General features: G+C 41.8%; 1 protein-coding gene across 1 annotated transcript in view; it reads left to right on the top strand.

Moving 5' to 3' along the window:
- The window catches only part of csmd1a (CUB and Sushi multiple domains 1a), a 147,836-nt gene extending 130,161 nt beyond the window's left edge, over positions 1 to 17,675 (top strand). Inside the window, exons 4-5 of the mRNA XM_038701985.1 lie at positions 16,448 to 16,642; positions 17,464 to 17,675. Of these exons, the coding sequence (XP_038557913.1) occupies positions 16,448 to 16,642; positions 17,464 to 17,675 (407 nt within the window). The remainder of the gene's footprint in view (positions 1 to 16,447; positions 16,643 to 17,463) is intronic.
- Positions 17,676 to 18,817: the final 1,142 nt, after the last annotated feature.

Here is an 18,817-nt window from a genome sequence, read left to right as displayed (position 1 = left end):
AGTTCCTCCACATACATAACATAACAGCCTTTGTTGTCAGTGATTGGCAATTTCACACATTTAATTTCATGTGAGTGCAAGTCTGTCTATTCACTTGTGAAGGAAGTAGGGTCATATACATATTTTTTTTCTTATGCTATGTTTACTTCCAAATGAACAGGCAACTGTAGGATTTGGCATGTATGCATCTTTACTTGGAGATTTAACATCACTAAACCCCAAATAGGCACTAGAGAACACAAAAAAAACGTTATACTGTTTACTCACAGTATAAAGGAAGATAATCATAATAATACGTGTAGTATCATCATTCTTCAATTTTTATTGGGGCAATTTCTGAAGAATCAATGATACAGATGTTACATCCTTACAAATTAATTACCTGAACAAAGTCTCTGCTTTCCCTTGACATTATAATAAAGCAAGGAAGGCACAAGGAATAATGACAGATGCATTTTTAACCATTATCCCAGTTTATCTGTTACTCCATTACAAACCACTTCTGTGTATCAGAGGGAAGCTTTAGTGAGTCCCTAAAACTGCCCGGTAGATAATATTCCTTTACGTCCTCTGGCAAACAGCAGAAACAATAGACGTTTGCTTCTTTAGATTTAAATCACCTATACAAAGTTATCTTTGTGCAAAATACAGTGTACTAAGAGTAAGGCAGCCTCTTTTATAGTACATCTTATGTACAATAACTGAAAGTGTAGAAAACATGCAGTAATTCAGGCACACATAATGTCTAATTTATACATTTATACTGCTTGTTGCTTTTCCTGATGATTGATGATGCAACCTCATAGAGTTAGAAATGGCAATAACGCATTATATTGTGTGTGTGTTTGGATGTGTGTATGTGTTTGTGTCAGTCTGATGATATATGGGAATAGTTGTGACATCGAGTTTGCCCACAATTCTGTGCTGCCCAGGGGACCATGAACTGTCACCTACCAAGGAAATTGACTGTTTTGTACACATGCACAGGCAGACACACACACACACACACACACACACACAGACAGACATTAGTGTATGTATACAAAGACAGAGATGGAAGCAGATATGCATCTGCTCACATGTACATACTAGAAGACATCGAGGCAGACTTGTCAATACAACGATAAATACACAACTCATACACACACATACATGCGGGAAGACGGATGGATTCACACATACATGCAGCATGAAGAAAGACATTCGCGCGCGCGCACACACACACACACACACACACACACACACACACACACACACACAATCCCATCCATCCATTTTGTATAGTGAGTTGACAGATGTAAATGTGCCCAGAGGACAGCAGGACTAAATGAAGATGCATCAGACCTTGTGTGTGTGTGTGTGTGTGTGTGTGTGTGTGTGTGTGTGTGTGTGTGTGTGTGTGTGTGTGTGTGTGTTTGTATAGAGAAAGAGAGAGAGGTGCAACAGGGACAGCAATGATTAATGTCCATTTAAACATTTGAGCAATGAACACATTGTATTAATTTGTATTCTCTTCAGTTCTGTCCTATTCTTACCATTCATTAATATTTGATATGTACAGCATGTCATATATTAGTATTGTAAACATTTTTCTCATCTGCTTAATTCTGTTTTCTTTCATGTCTGAACTGTGACCTATTAACTTAATTATCAATTTAAATTTTGCTGCTAGCTGACTGGGTGAAAAAGCCAGTGGTTTCAGCTACAGTACTTAACACACATTACATGTGTCAAAGAAAAACACTCAAGCAGTCCCATAGGCAACACTACATACAGTATGTGACGTACACTTACAGACAAGCGTGTGCCAATCTTGTATCCCCACACGCAGAATTAGCAATTGCAAGAGCACGAGCACATATTATATTGTTCATGCTAAGTGGGCTCAAATGTGCATATGAGTATTGATGATGTGTTGTTATTTGCAAATGGTTTTGTCCACTTGTACACACCACAGCCTTACCGCAGACCTGTCTTGCTATAGGAAGGCTCTTTGGAGAGGAAGGACAATAAGGAGGAGGAGCAGCGAAGGGGAAGTGATGAGGAAGACTGGGAATAGGTTTTGAGGTTTTCTGGCTCAGTGAGATGTTGTTTTATCTGCTGCCCCTTTCTCCACAAGACTGTCACTCATGGTGAGGTGTGGGGCCCTTCGGCAGTTATTGTGGAGGGCTTAGGGAGTCTTAAGTAAAGTTTATTAAATATAAAAAAGCAGAAAGAAAGACAGGTGGACTGACATTTTGTTTGCTGACTTTGTATTTTTTTTCAAGTAATTTGTCTGAAGTACTATTTCATTTCAGTAATGCATTTCTCAGAGACTAGCACAATTAAACTGCTGCTTCACTGGTTGCTTTCATATTAACCTCAACACAGTGGTCAGGAGTTGGCCATATGAATTATTTTACTTACTTATTACTTTACTTATTATAATGAAAATTGAATTTGAAGTTTCACACAGAAAGAGAACATTTATTTCAATTTTGTAAGTGAAAATAGTCATTTTACCTTGACTTCAAATATTAACAAAGTATGCTAGCCTTTTGCAACTCCACAATGAAGCTGTGGGGTGTCACACTATCAACTTTTTATGAACAGTTTGGTCATTTAGTTTGAAAATGAAAACATGTCATTAATGTGAAGGAAAAACAAAACAGTAAAGCCATTAGTTAACATAAACTAAAAATAAAGCCATTAGCCGTTATTGATGTTGCAGGGCTTTAGAAACAGAGCACTACAGTATATTGAAATCCAAATGTTTTGGATCTCCAGAATACAGACTGTCTCTCTTATGTGTAATATATTAAAGAATTGGGACTCCAGATTAACATATTGGAAGTTAGTTGCACTTATTTACAAATATAGGCTGAACTGTCCCACATCGAAAGATTTGCATACTTTAGTGCAGATCTTCCTTTTAAGAGCAAATAATTGTGGAAGTGTTCTGTGCTGTGTTATACAGAGGTTGACTGTTTCTTCTATTTGTCCCCTGCAGCACTCTGTAGCCTCAGGCTAGGTCACTGTTTCCATAGCAACCAATGGCCCGGAGTACATTTCCCGAAACTGTCATTGTGTCATTATTGTTGCACATGCCACTTAAAGAACTCTTGGCAAAAATATTGCTTCTTAAAACTTTTTGGAAAGATATTTTCAACTGCTATCATCATTTGGTTAGTTGCAGTAGAAGCTCTAAGGCTTTAGTGAGATATGTGTAGTTCCTGCTTAGCCGTTTATATCCTTCCAATTGATTGTATTACTCATAACCGGTAAAAAAAATAATAATAATAATTAAAAAGAAAATGTGGAGGCAAAATGATGAGATTTGGAAATTCTGGGATTTTTTCAGGTAATCTTATTAAAGTTGATGATAGTGTTTAAAATTAAAAGATGTTGTGTTTATAATCTTAATAATTCCCATTCATTGAACCCCCTTAAAGAGTTACTTAATACCAAGCTGAAAAGAAACCCTTGCCCTGCCTCTGGTTAAAAGTTTTTTCCACATTGTGGCTGGGCGTGGTCAGAAGTGTGCACTACTGTGGTGGTGCGTCTCCCAAATGCACCTGCTAGACTGAATTCTAAAAATGTAGAACATTCATTTTAATTAACAAGTCAAGGCAACAGATTTTAAAGAGTTTGGCTTAGTTTGTGTTTAATCTCGATGCTAACCTCATTTGAGGCTGGCAACTGTTGACTAACGATAACTCTAATCCATCCATCCATCAATTCATTTTACAGTATCTATGCCCTATAAAGATGGTTTGCTGCTCCAAAAGGAAAAGAGATACAAATTAATCTCAAGGGTATCACAAAGCAGGTGAACTGCAAAATAAATGTTACTGACACAGCATCTCGCGGAAAGATCTTGGCCATGTTGGCCTGTGGGTTTCTCTTGACGTCTTTGGTCCACATCTTGGTCAACTTCCAATCCTCAATTCTCCTGAACAGAGGAGTTGATCAACAGGCCATTGGAGGAAACTTCCGTTACTGAATAGGGGAAATACACTTCAGCTCATGAGTGGTGGAAGATCACGGAGCAAGAGAGAACAGGATTGAAGTGGCAGTGGCCTTCTCGAGAGAGGGGAGGAGGATTGAAGTGCAAGAGCAAGTTTTAAAAGCCTCAAGCACAAATCCCTCAAGCTTCAATTATCTGCCTAACACTATCTGCCCAGCACCAAAATGCAGACTGACAAAGTTAAGTACTAGCTAGTGAACACAGAGGAGTTTTTGCAGCTAAAGAGCCCAAAAAACAGTGAGTGTATATTGGACTTAATGTCATTCCATTATATGAAGAAGGCTACATAAAGCTTTCACTTTTTTCAGCAGTCCACCAAAATCTGTTTCTGAACAAATTTGAGTCGAGAAATATGCAATCCATTTGCTGAATCTTCACTCTTATTAGACAAAGTCCAATTTAAAAGTTTGTACCAACTTTTGTAGACAAGGGCACTTCTGCACTGCCTGTTGAGAAATTTCCCAGAGGTTAGCCAGTTAGCTAACATTAGCTTGCAGTTTAGCTTGCTTACAGCTCATTAGCCGCCAGCGTCTAGCTTTCCAACAAGTTAGCAAGCTAATATGTCTGTTGTTATTTAGTTATGCTAAATAACAACAGACAATCTGGTCACTGAATGTGCATGCATTGCTCTATCATCTTGTAAATGTAAATGCTCTGTATAGCGCCTTTCTAGTCTTTGCGACCACTCAAAGCGCTTTTACACTACATCACTGAGCCTAAGTGCTCAAACAGAAACTAACATTCACACACATTCATACACTGGTGGAACAGCCACCAGAGGCAATTCAGGGTTCAGTATCTTGCCCAAGGACACTGCGACGTGCAGCCTGGAGGAGCCGGGGATTGAACCGGCGATCTTTTGATTAACAGGCATCTCCTGAGCCACAGCTGCTGACAATATCTATTTACTATCTTCAGATATTAATGAATGAATGATTTATTTATGTTACATCCTCTGGCCAGCGGGGGCGATAATACCTGCATGAGAGGGGCCTGAAGAAGGAGGTCTGAGGAGCTTGATGAGAGGGGTCTGAGGTGCTGCAGTTGGACCCTTTTGAAATGCTTCATGTCTCAAGAGAAACATCTCTGAATGAATACTAATGTTTCTCTTTGTCGGCTGGGTGTCTAAATAGGTTTAACTGTTTGCTAACTTCTTAGCTATATCAACTTTAAGAGGTGATGATATGTCAATTGTGTTTACAGCACGTTCTACTGCCCACAAGTAATCAAAAAATCCATTAATGCTGCCAAGGTAGTGTGACTCAATCACTGTGGTTTAATAATCATATATTCATAAAATAACTAGCTGGAAGCAGGACCTGAAACAGAGCAATACATTATACAAGTAAACATTTGTCTACATTACAGTAGGCCTGAGTTTGTTCTTCACGTCTGCTGGTAAAATCCTGGTAATTCTGTGGCTGGTGGTCTTTAAATTGGAGATCATAGAATTGGGATGTTGTATATTAGCAACCAATATTTCTTGCTACCATAAGCAAGCTGGAAAGGCTGAGGAGAGCTGGTGTTTAATAGAGTGTAGGTGCTACAGTGATTACTCTGTTTTGCAGGTGATTGATTAGAAGTGCTGCTGGAAATGTCACTTGCCCTGCTAATATATTTGCACCAACTGAACATTGGAAAGGCGGTCTTAATACGTTTTAACATGTTTCTTCTGTGATAGCAGAACAGAAAACTTTTAAGGGCTTGAGTTTTTTCCAGTTCCATGTAGTTTAGATCTCAACCTACGACTACAGGCTTCAGAACAGTATGTACATAGAATATGCTTTAGCTATTTCAGTGGTATTATCTCTATACACCTGGGTTCTAATCCATTGGTGTTGTTTACTACGTAACTTGTGGTTCTACAAGCCCTGGTTCATTAGGCTGTGGTTTAGTCTATGGTATTCTCTTATGTTGTAGAACAAAGTGAAGTCAGTACTCTGACTGCCCTCCTTCACTGGTGATTGGTGAGGGTTAATGCTAGAAATATCACTTCTTAATCATTTCTTAAAAAGAAAATACAACATCCAGAATTTTCATGCAGAATTCAGATATTTGGTTCTCATTATCTTGGACAGCTCGGTCACTATTTGAGCTAATAAAACAGCTCTCTGTCCCAAAGCAATAAATGCAGGAATGAAGGCTCTGATCAGTGATACAGTGTCATTAACACATACAGCTCAGCATGCGGCTTTGAAATGAACCAAACGAGCTGTAACCACACAGTGTTTATTTTTGCTTCTTCATAGTCATCTGTTGGTTGTAAGTGTGATTGTGTAAGCTAGAAAGTTTGGTCAATGCCAGAGCCAAAGTAGTACTGATTTTTCTGACCAACAGCAGGCTGATTGGGTAAGAAGTATTGGGAACACGACTAGATGTGCTAATATATACCACGAACACATTACTGGTGTACTCCAAGTTACTAATGTTATACTAGTATACTAGCATAGGTATTATTTTATGTCACAAAATGAAATTTTACTGCTGTTTGTAACGTGCAGTTTTCAGTAAAAATGTCATAGTACACATTATAGCCCATTTAACGTAGTAGAAATAGGGTCCTTTAAAATTAATTATATACAGGATAAAACTCGAAAGCTGTTCTTGAGTAATTTATCTCCATGTTAAAGCAAACTGCTTCAGCGGACAGCCAGCATTTTGGTAACTCTCCTGGAATGGGCATTTCCCTGAAAATCAATGCTCTTCTTACACATATCCTAAAACACAATACTGAAAATCAATTTAGAGTGCTCAATTGGTTCAAGCAAAGGTGTATTCAGAAGGTGAAATACCCATTTAGTGTCTTTGATTAATGAGTTACTCCTATTGGAAGTGCAGCGTTAACTGTTGACACATTAAAACAAGGGGAGCACAGCAGGTGGTGAGGGGCCTATGTGCATATTTGGCCCTTGGCCACAGTTGGCCAGGAGCCCCTAGTGTTTGGTTGGTTAGAGTTATTATGTACTATATGTCAGTGAAGCTGTTAATACATTTACACCATGGGAGCACTGGCGGTGCTGGGGAGTCCATTTAGCTCAGGGGCTTTGGCATCATTCCAACAGCAACAACTCTACATCAAGAATCACAGATTAAAGGACTATGACGATTGCTATTTGTTAATACATGTACACACCATGGGAGCTGAGTAGAGGTGTTAATGGATTATGGATTGCACCCATTGAGAGATGCTTTCAGTGTGAACTCAGGGTCCCAGCATAGATGTGGATGGGGAGAGATTTGTTCAGACTCAAAATGGTGCATGGCGGGCAGGTAAAATTATGATTTCTACATATTTTTGCAGCATTTATACTAGCAAGTTGAGTGTATACTGACCAAGCCTTTGGTGCAAGAATTAGTGACTCGTGACAGAAAATGTATTTTGAGGATGCAGAACATGACTTTTTTTTGCACCAATCTACATTTTGAGCTAAGCTGAAATAGATTCCAAAAATCTTTTCATTTAAAAAAGTTAACGAGTCTGCCAAAGTTTTAATCACTCTGAAAGATGAATTTTCCCAGACAAATTTCAAATGCTAACATCTGGCCAAATCCCTGTTTGGCAATATGTTCACACGGTCTGACATTTGTTCTGGTTCCGCTTGGTTTTAACTTTACAGCCCCCTGGAAACCAAACAAGAAATTAGTAATTTTTGCCAGGTATGAGGAGCTAGATTTGAAAAAACATCTGTTCCAACTTTGGCTTGTGGCAAGTTACATGCTGTGGATACAGATATAGTTCACTCTAGTTGTTTTGTTAGTGTCAGGTAACTAGAGGTCATTTCCCACTCTCATTTCACATGTTTTCAATGAATGACAGCTTAGAAACACCATCGCCCACTTGAAATTTTGATCGGTGGGAATAAATGCATGTACAAATTTCACCTAATTATTATAACTAAATAAAAAATTCAATAAATTTTTTATTTTCGCTCAAAACATAGTTTGTTTTTACTGTCTCGGAAATGCAAGAAACCATTACTATGAGTCTAGTAATTATGATGATTCTCAATTGAATATCATTTAATTTTGTTGATTTTTCTATGTGGAATTTAATTACAGTGTCTCTGTCTATGGTGCACTGCATTTACAGTACACCACAGCGAGAAAGCAAGAGGTCATGGTGGTTGGCTTTTATGCAGTAGCAAATGCTTTAGTGCATCCTTAACAACAGATGCAAGGAGCTGTTTGCTTTGCTATTTTTAGTGGATGGTTAGCTAATATGCGTCACTATATATTTATACTGTGGGAGAGAGCATTGCAGAGGTAGTGCAGGGGACCGTGCTTATGATGTTTAACTTTTTCAGCAGTAGCTGCTTTAGGCCTGACCGCTGATATCACACATGGACAGATGGAGACATGAAGATTTCAATGTAGACACAGTTCTAACTCAACAATAACTCAGAATGACAGACTATGCCTAGATTTAGTGAGTGTAAAGAGTTTGCATTCTGAGAGCAGGAAAGTGTCTTAGGGTTGATCTTTGTTGACACATCTGTTTGGGCAAACTCTCTACAAAGGCTGTTGTTATATGTGTAGTGTGGGGTTATTATTTACTGTAGTGTCCTGCTATAGAATTATCTTGTTGTGTTTGTGCGACAATAATAGAGAGACAGAAACTAATGGTGCAGGACTCTGCAAAGGATCAAACAGAAAATAGGATACAATTGTCTATGTACAAGGTTTCTGCAAGACACTGATAATAATTTATTAATAATTTAACAAAAGCCTTTATCAACACCTCTCTCATCCACCCCTTCCTGTCTCCCCAACATCCTCATTCCTTCTGGCTCACATTTTTTACTTCCTTCATCCTTCATTTGTTCTTTCCGTCTTAACACAACATGTCCTTCCCCTCTTTAACTCTTTCTCTGTCCTTCCACTTTTCCATTCTTCTCTCCCTTTATCCCATTTTGCATGTTACTGTCAGTTCTTAGCCTTGCTCTCATCACCTTTCTGCCATATTGTAATGTCCTGGCCTGGAGTTGCCATAGCAACACATCGACCTGCCCTAAGGCTGTGATGGGCCGGACAGGACAAACACAACAGAGGAGCATCATCAGACACTTGCAGTAGATGTGCACACACACACAAAGACATACACAGGGAAACAAAAAAGCACGCACAAGTAGAACATTGACCCATTGATGATGGCTGGTGCAAGTGGAAAAAGCACTTCCCCACCAGCACATAGACTGCAACTCTTTCTGTATAGTTGAGCTTTTCTTGCTAACCCATGAATGGAAGGAGGCACATGGCATATACACACATGTGTGCACATGACATCCTCACAGTGGAAGTTACAGCAACAGGGGTGCAGTGCAGGGGAACTGACCATCCCAAATTGGGTAAATGAAAAGGTCAGTATAGTTTTAGGATTTGGATACATAATTCTAAATTAACTTTCAAGACAGGCAGTGCATGTATAGGGTTCCACCCCAGCAACAAGCGTTTGATTCCAAAAGAGACAATGTTTTGTATTTGTATCGAAGAGTGTACCTTTTTACAGTGATACGATAATTTTGTATGTTGTATGTCTGTGTTTGGAACATTTTATTCCCAGAAAATCAGCTTTAATAAGATAGTGAGAAGCCTGCATTGTCCTCAGACTGTGTGCTCATGGAGAGCACCATCAGTTCCTAACACGCATATGTTTTGTATTGTGTTTGGTCCAGAATTATAATGCTCCCTTATAATTTTGTGAAATGACCCCAAATGACCTCAACTTGCAAATGATTAAACAAAAAGTCAAAAAACAAAGCAGTCATTCAGTATTAAGTGATCAAAATCATTATGCTACTAAATACAACAATTGACTAATTTAAACCTTCCCAGGCAAGGAAAGTGAGGGGCACATGGGTGGGGAACAGGGAGTGCAGGGCAGGCTGTGTGTCCAGCACATAAGCATAAGAACAGAGGACAGGTTTTTTGTAGTTTATTGTAAGGTTTCTCATATATATATGCAAAATCTTTAATAGTCTATTTATAAAGACGAACTGTATCAACTTTTTTACAACATTTTGTTGTGGCTACCTTGTTTTTTGACAAGTTGCTATCAGGACGACATGTCAGTCAGGACAAAGGTATACCAATTTGCTACCGCCAGCTCCACCCTCTAAATATGGTCACTTCTGGTTCCAAAAATTCAAGGTGGCGGTAGTCCAGAAACCAATCGGTGATGTCATGGTGGCTACGTCCACTCCTTTGATACAGGGATTTATTAATCTCATATTGTGCCTAACTTTAGTGGATCATAACAAATCGGGTGTAGAATAAATTTGCAGATGCTCCAGTTCAAGATGAGACCAAACTTTTCTGTGGATGTCAATTTTTGAGCCACAACAAAGGCCAAAATGTGGTCTGCCACAGACTATGTAAGGCTTGTTTTTAGCCTAGCCGATTGCCAAAATGCGTTTTGCTATGTCATAACGCATATCGTAAAATGCCGAATACTGCCCAAAAGACAAAAGTTCAAGCTTAAAGATAGGCTCAGTCAATTAAATGTTTTTCAAAAATTTTTAATCACCGCAACTATGCCAGGTTCTTGGGCATATAGTCACAAATGTGCACAAAAAATATTAGGCTGACGGGTCCAGTAGTATGCGAGATTAGCTGCGGACACATAGGCCTACGGTACACACGCATGATCCTCTCCAGTTCCCCTTCGAGGGAACTCGAACTGCGTCGGTGACGACACTATGGGAACGCCTCTGGGCGTGGCAGGGCTGAATCATGAATCAAATCCTATTGGTGTTGCTAGAACGGTAGCGTGTGACGGCGTAACTGAAGGCGTATATAAGCACGCCGGCACACAGGACACATCAGCTTTTTTTCTATCCAGCAGGCACTCTGAGTATGTTTGAAAGCTCCACTACCATGGAAATTGTTGCCTTACCTGGAAGTCCTTACGAAGCAGAAGAGACCATGTCTGGTAATCAGTTCCGACAATGTGTTTTTCCATGCCCACACTACATCACGGCTGGGGATACTCATGAGATGTGTTTTTTCTGTCTGGGGATGTCGCACACCCAGACAGCTCTCGAGGGGGCTGCCTGCGGCCATTGCGAGGCCCTGTCCCTGAGGGTGCTGAAGTCTCATGCGGCTCTCTTTTCGGAAGACGGGCGGATGCGCTCTCCATGTGGCTCAGGCCCCGCGGTCACTGAGGCGTCGCGGTGGCATCGGGACAGCTGAGGCCTTTTCCCGATCCTCATCTGCTGACTCCGCCTCCCCTCTTCCCCGTTCGGGAGCTCATTTCTCAGCTTCTCCCGCCCGAGGTATGAGTCCGGAGAGGCTCGCACAGTCTGATTCTGAGGAGTTAGACATGTTTAGCATCATGGAGGATGAATTCCAGGAGCCGGGCCGACGTCATCAGTCTGCGGCCAGCTATGATGAACTATTGGAGGTGGTGATGGGGGCTGTGGCCAAGTTGAATATTGGCCACAAGTGGTGCAGGAGTCGCGGGCCGGCAGTAAACTGCATTTTCTGCAGCGTTTTCTGCAGCACCGCGCGCCGCCCCCACGCCGGTCCTTGACATTCTTTCCTGATTTGCACAGTGAGTTGTGTAAATCATGGAATAAACCCTTCTCTGCACGGCTGACTACTTCCCCTCTGCTGGATTACAGCAATGTGACAGAGATTACAGATTCGGAGCGATGCCTCGGGTTGAGTGGGCATTAGCGAGCTACCTTTCTCCCACCCTAGCGTCATCCCTCAAGACGCCGACGCTGCCCACCAAGCCATGTCGGGCGACATCCGCTCTGGTGGGCAAGGCTTATATGGTGGCGGGTCGAGCTGGTGCAAGCCTGCACACACACTGCGTTTGAGCAGTATCTCCCCCGCCGGCCTGGGTTCAGGAAGGCGACGGCTGAAGAGAGACGAGCTCAGCCCTCGTCTAGCTCCTACCGCCAGAGCCAGAAGTGAAGCGTTGCTTCCAGTGGTCCCCCTCAAGAAACCTGGGACGCGAGGCGGCGCTCTCGCCCACAGCCCCCCGAGAAGACGGATCTGAGGACCATCATTCAGTCTCGGCAGGCCGGGGAAAGAGGTCCTGAGGTTTCGAGTAGGGGGGCCCACTACCACCCCCCCCGCCTCTGGGCTGCGGTGCACTCCGAGCGGAGCCAGGTGTTGGGACAAGAAGTTCGCTCTCTGCTGGAAAAGGGGGCCATAGAACTTATTTCCCCGCCAGTCAGGGAGTCCAGGTTCTACAGCAACAAGATGCTCGCCATCCCCGCCATCGTCAGTCACATCCAATCCGAGGATTGGTTTGTCACGATAGATCTGCGAGACGCATATTTCCACATCTCCATCCATCCCTCTAACAGGAAGTTCCTGAGGTTCGCCTTCGGGGGAGCAGCGTAACAAGTATCGGGTTCATTTCTCTTGGCACATAAATTGCCTGGAAATGTTGCTGGTATTCAGAGCTCTGAAGAGTTTTCTGCCTGCCCTCCGCGCTCGCCACGTCCTTGTCAGGACCGACAATACGGCAGTGGTGGCCTATTTGAATCACCAGGGGAGTCTGCGCTCGCGCCCGTTAAGCAAACTGGCGCATCAGATCCTCCTGTGGTCCCAGCAGAGACTGCTGTCTCTCAGAGCGATGTATATCCCTGGGACCCAGAATCAGGGAGCAGACCTGCTGTCGAGACAGGGGCTGAGGCCCGAGGTGGTGGAGTTATTGTGCGAAAGTTTCGGCCCTATAGACGTGGACTTGTTTGCGTCTCAAGAGACTACGCACTGTCCAGCGTGGTTCTCCTTCTCACCCCCAGCCCCGCTAGGGCTGGATGCCATGGTGCAGACGTGGCCAAGGCTGCGTCTGTATGCTTTTCCCCCAGTTGCTCTGCTCCCGGGGGCTCTGGAGCTGGTCCGTCAGGACAGTGTCAGCCTACTGCTCGTAGCACTGTTTTGGCCGACCCGAGTGTGGTTCTCGGACACAATATCGCTCCTGGAGGGCCTGCCCTGGCAGGTCCCTCTGAGGAGAGACCTGCTGTCCCAGGTGGAGGGCCGGGTCTTTCACCCGCACCCCGCCCTGTGGCAGCTGTGGGTCTGGCCCCTGAGGGGGCGCAGTTCCTGGAGGCGGGCCTGACGGCAGGAGCAGTCGAGACGCTACTCAGCTCCAGAGCCCCGTCCACGAGAAGGATGTACGGCCTGAAGTGGAATGTGTTTGCCACCTGGTGTGGAGAACGGGCGGTGGACCCAGTTACCTGCCCGGTGATTATGGTACTGGAGTTCCTCCAGGATCATTTCTCTGCTGGCCTTTCCCCGTCCACGCTCAAGGTGTATGTGGCTGCCATTGCAGCGTTCTACGCCCTTCTGTGGGATGGGCCTCTGGGAAGGCTTCCACTAGTCGTGCGCTTCCTCCGTGGAGCCCGGAGGATGAGACCCGTGACTCATTCCAGGGTTCCCACTTGGGACCTGGCAGTGGTTCTCGAAGTGTTGGCTGGGGCCCCCTTCAAACCCCGGGAGTCGGCTGAGGCCAAGCACCCGACCCTTAAGATGGCCTTTCTCCTCGCTACTACCTCTCTGAGGAGGGTGGGGGATCTCCACTTTCGGTTTCTCCTCGATGCCTGGAGTTTGCCCCAGGGAGGGTCCGAGCCATCCTGCACCCCTGTCCAGGCTATGTCCCTAAGGTTCCGTCCAGTTTGGCAGGGTCCACGGTGCTGCAGGCGTTTCATCCCCCACCTCATGTGACAGCGGAGGACGGGAGACTTCATCTGCTCTGCTGCTCTTATTTAAAAAATTAAATAACATAATGATATATATTCAAAATAATTGTGTAAGTAGTAAAACAATACAAATGCAAATGGAGCAATAAAAGTGCATTTTAAGTTTAGAAACATTTTGAGTCCCCCCTCCCTTGCCTCACAGTGGTTTGGTCCACTGCTCTCCCCCTTACTTCACCGACACACACAACTCTCCGGAAGGACAGAAAGTCTGAACCGCATCAGTAGTTGTGGGACTCCAGTAAGGCCGGCATGGCTATTTTATTCACTTAGAACATCAGATGAACTGATTTTTGTCTCTTTAATACAGATGATGCTGAGTCATTAATAAATTAATCATAAAAATATGATAACCAATATATTTTTCCTTGAGTCTGCTATCTATTATAGCTGGTTTGGTCACTGGAGTGAAGAAGACACAACACTTAGCTTTCTATTTACACCTGCAGAAAGAGACGCGTTCTTGTATTAAGTTAGAAGATACGGTGGATATTTTAAAGCACGGAGCAGTAGAATTAAAATGGTGAGATTAGAAATAAAATTCTAGAAATAACATAATGTATTCTTTCGAATATTTTCAATTGAAATAAATTTATTTGGATTTTATTTGTAGCTACAAAACTGCTCCCTCGAGTACCTACCACTGTGTTGGGTTTTACTCAGTATGATGTCAAGTGGCAGATTAGTTGGCTTGCTGCAGTTGAAAATCTTAGTAAGAGACATCCTCTGTCCCAGAGTAAACCTAAGTGGAGGATGCCAGATAATTAGGATAATATGACAGATGGTGAACCTATGAACCCAAGTCATATTTAAACAACTATTGCTTTTTGTTGTTGGCCAGATAAAAAGACAGAGAAAAGAGTAACTACACAAAGTCATGGCAATTTAGTAAAATCTGTTACACTAATAATAGAAGTAACGCTTCCCTCTCTGTACACTTATTCTGTACAATTTTGGCTGGATTATTTGTGTCCCCTTCAAAAATGTTGTTTGAGAAATTTTATGTTTCTTGTCCCCCCCCCCAACTCCTAGATGAAATTTACGCCCTTGCTCACACCCATCCTTGAAGCACTGCAGGTAATCTACTGTTGCACAATTAAAAAAAACTAATTGCACATTAAACTATAATAATGTGTTGTGATTTAAAAATCTAATCTCAGCAAACCAAACTGTACTGTTTAACATTAGATGACTGAAAAGAGAACAACATCATGAGATTAGCTGGAAACTGACAATACTGAGTTTATCCTTCCAAAATCTGAACTGATTCTTTCAGACATCAGTCTAAATGAGGGAATACCTTTCGTGCATCAAGCTGGCTCGTTAAAACATGCCAGCTTGGCAGACACAAGACTGTACAGTCACATAAGTGTGACTAATGACACAGGATTCCTTTCAGATTCTCTTTTCTTTTTCACCGCTTATTTCCCTCCTTCTTTCCATTCTTCAGCCATTACTTTAGTTTGGTTTTGAATTTGGTTGTGTGCCCCACCTTGTTAAAAGAAGACAGCATGCTTGTACAGAGGATGGCATCAGCTGAGTGTGAGTAACTCCTCTGATGTATGACTTCATACAATCCAAATAATGAGTCAATTACAGTAAATTATACATGTTTAGGGCCCACTGCAATTAGTTCACCTCTCTCTTTTCCTGTCGTACTTGTCTCCGTCTCTTCTCCTTCCTGTCTCCTCCTCATCCCCTCCTCTCCCTCCCTCCGTTTCTCCATCATTCTGTCTCTAGTCTTCTTTCTCCTCTCTCCTGTCTGTTCATCTCCCTTTCTTTTTTTTCTCCTCTTCCTCTCCCTCTTTGTCTTCCTCCCAACCCCACCCCTCCCTGTTTCTCTCTGTCCTAGTTCTCAGGGTCTCTTGGTGAAGCTTTGTCTAATTACCATGCTAGCGTTTAATTGGAACAGCGTACACAAACACACAGATTGACTGACTGAATACCCCTTACATGTAGACACACTGCACTGCATATGCACATGCACTTGCTCACGCACGCGTGCACGCACGCACACACACACACACACACACACACACACACACAAACACAAACTAGCAATTTGGATAAACATTACATGCACACATTACACACCCAGCAAGTTAATATGCTCCAGTTATACAAATACACATAAAACATAGCGTACACCAGGGTTAGATACTGTGGAGTTCATCCAGGTTATACTGGAGCCACTGTGTTGATGCCCCTTCTGTAGCGCTAAGGCGTGTTGGCTACAGTTATGCATTGATTTTGGCCTAGTTATACTATGAGCTGCATGTAGCTGATCCCACTGTAGAGCTTTGTCATCTAAGACCTGGCAACAACAGATGCACATTGGAGGGAAGATGCTAGCCAGAAGTCTAAATCCCACCACACAGTAACTTGCACATATTTTTAGGTTTATCTTTGGAATGTTGCGTTGTTGATGCTGCTGTTTAGTATTTGGTCATTTTCCATTTTAGTGACTGTAAAATATGAACAATCAGTGTTGGTATTATGAGATATATTTGACATATTTAGTTTTATGTTAATCATCACAAACATCCAAAGCTGGGGGTCAAGTCTCAGTATAAATCTGAGCGGTCTCAAGGTTAACCGCTTAAGAGAGACAAAATACTAATTTCAGGCAAGTGTTATTTTTTTCCATTGGTCAAATGGTTATGTTTGTTGTTTTTTTTTTCATTTAATAAAAAAAACAAAACATTTTCCTGTTGTCTTCTCTCTGTTTCAGTCCTGCCCAGCCATACATGTGGCACCCCTGGCCTCATTCCAAATGGAGTCATTCATGGCTCACGGTACAACATGGGGGACAAGATCCGATACAGCTGTGAGTCAGGCTTTGTACTGGAAGGACACAGTATCCTCACATGTATTGTATCACCTGGCAGTGGAGCACAGTGGGACTTCCCATCGCCATTTTGTAGAGGTAAGATGTTATGTCATTATCTTTTCAATTCATAGATATTTGTGTTACATGTTTTAATAAAATAATTTATTAAAGATTAAGTTTGATAAAGATTAAATAGTAAATTGGTTTAAAACCATCACTACTATATCAGCAATTTGGAGCTGCTATTGTTCTTAAAATAGACTGTAGAAATACATGCAACAACTTGCACAGACTCCCAAAACAGTTAGCTACCACTCAAAAATAAAATGTATTTCTAGAAATGCCTCCAACAATAAAAGTAAAATAAAAAATAGGGAAAAAAATCTCTAATTGCTGGGGTCATGAGAATTGAAGGACTTAACATAAGGTCACAGCCTGGAGGAAGATGTGAAGCATTGTTCTACTGATTACTTTTAAAGCATGATGAGGTCTGACTCAAATTATGTAACAAACCATTGCATGAACCAGATGGAGCCCAAAATCCTCATGCAAAGCCCTTCTAATGGATCATTAGTCTACAGACAAGAACAGATCTGTCCAGGTTTTCAACATCAGGGCCAGTAAATGGTTGAAGAGCTCAGCTCAGGGATTCACTATCTTGTGACATTGGGATCTTAACATAGCAACTATAAACAGTAAAGCAATTTCAGACTAATGCACACAAGAAATAAAAATGATAAAATGTAAATAATAAAACTAATAAAACAGTAAAAAAAAAATAAAAAATTAATTAATTGACAGAAGGCAATAAAAAATACACAAAAAATCATGTATGAATAATGGAAAGTACTTGTGTATGTTGGTTACTTGCTATTTCTTCTCATTCTCTGTCTTTCTACCTCTCTCTGTCTCTCCAGCGGAGGGAGCATGTGGCGGTACGTTAAGAGGTACTGCAGGTTCAATAACCAGCCCAGGATACCCTGCAGAGTATGACAACAACCTGGACTGCACATGGTCAATCCTGTCTGAACCCGGGGACACTATAGCTCTTGTCTTCAATGACTTCTTATTAGAGGACAAATATGACTTCCTGGAAATCAGCGGGACAGAAGCACCAAGCATATGGTAAGATACATTTCATCCACAGACTACATTGTTGAGTAGATATGTTGCAGGGTACTCAAGTCTTCTTGAAAATCAGCAGGAATGATACACCACATAGTAAGTAGGATGATAATGAAACCACTGACATTTAAGAGGTGAGTTGCATAGACATTTGAGAAGACATACTTCATTGGACATATAACATATATTTTGGATTTTAGATCTAGAGGATATCAAACACACACATATAAAGTAGACCCCATATCCTTATTCCTTAAATTGGGTGGGGGGGACACAATATACTACTTTCGAAGAATTAGTTACCTGGAGGCGTTATTGTTAGCGGAATTGTTCACATTAAAGAGAACAGTTGTTGTTTTCACAGCAATATTCTGTAACTTGCATGCTTATAAGGAGGGCATTTAATATTAAAAGAGGACTAATGATGTTGTTGGGGAGGACAGATACAACTACTGATTGATTAGCTGCACAGGAGTCTTCTTGATTTTCTTGATTTATTCAAATCCCACAGGGAAGGTGATCAATTGTTGTTTTCACTCCCACTTTTTGTGGTCGCGTTTGAAAATTGGCACTCTGTTGTACCAGAACACACTTTCGTTTTTAAATTTAGAACGCCGTTGGAATTCACGTTGGTTTGTTCAGAATTTCACACATCTCCATTCAAGGCTTAGATGTGTTTTTGCAGGGGTGGAGGTAACCTAATGGTTAAGCATGCAGGTTTTGCCACTAGTTCAAATAGTTAGAACTGCTGGGAAAATCTAGAGAGAGGGAAGTCTAATAAGAGTTTGGCCTCCCTCAGTAATAAAATCAGAGGTTTTTTGAACGGCCTCTGGGTTTCAGTGTGTGTCATGTATTTGTGAAGCAGCATATGGCTGAAAAAGAACATTGATATTTACAAACCTTCACTTGATAAATTACACTGGATTTAGACAATATCGAAAGGCTATAATTTCCCCCCTCTATATTAGCTTTTGTTACACCGCATCTTTTGAATAAAGAGAACCTATTCTGTTTAACTGAAATAAAGGAAATTGGTTTCATGAAAACACCAATTAAATCTCTTAAATGTAGAATAATTTCCAACATGTCTCTGTAATCAAAAAATCAAAGTTTAAATCTAAATAATCTAAATAAGATGCATTCACT

The sequence above is a fragment of the Micropterus salmoides genome, unplaced genomic scaffold, assembly GCF_014851395.1.
Source record: "Micropterus salmoides isolate LMB-PRFRI ecotype aquatic unplaced genomic scaffold, ASM1485139v1 Ms_hic_scaffold_6, whole genome shotgun sequence".
Taxonomy (NCBI): domain Eukaryota; kingdom Metazoa; phylum Chordata; class Actinopteri; order Centrarchiformes; family Centrarchidae; genus Micropterus; species Micropterus salmoides.
This window is presented reverse-complemented; position numbering and strand designations above follow the sequence as displayed.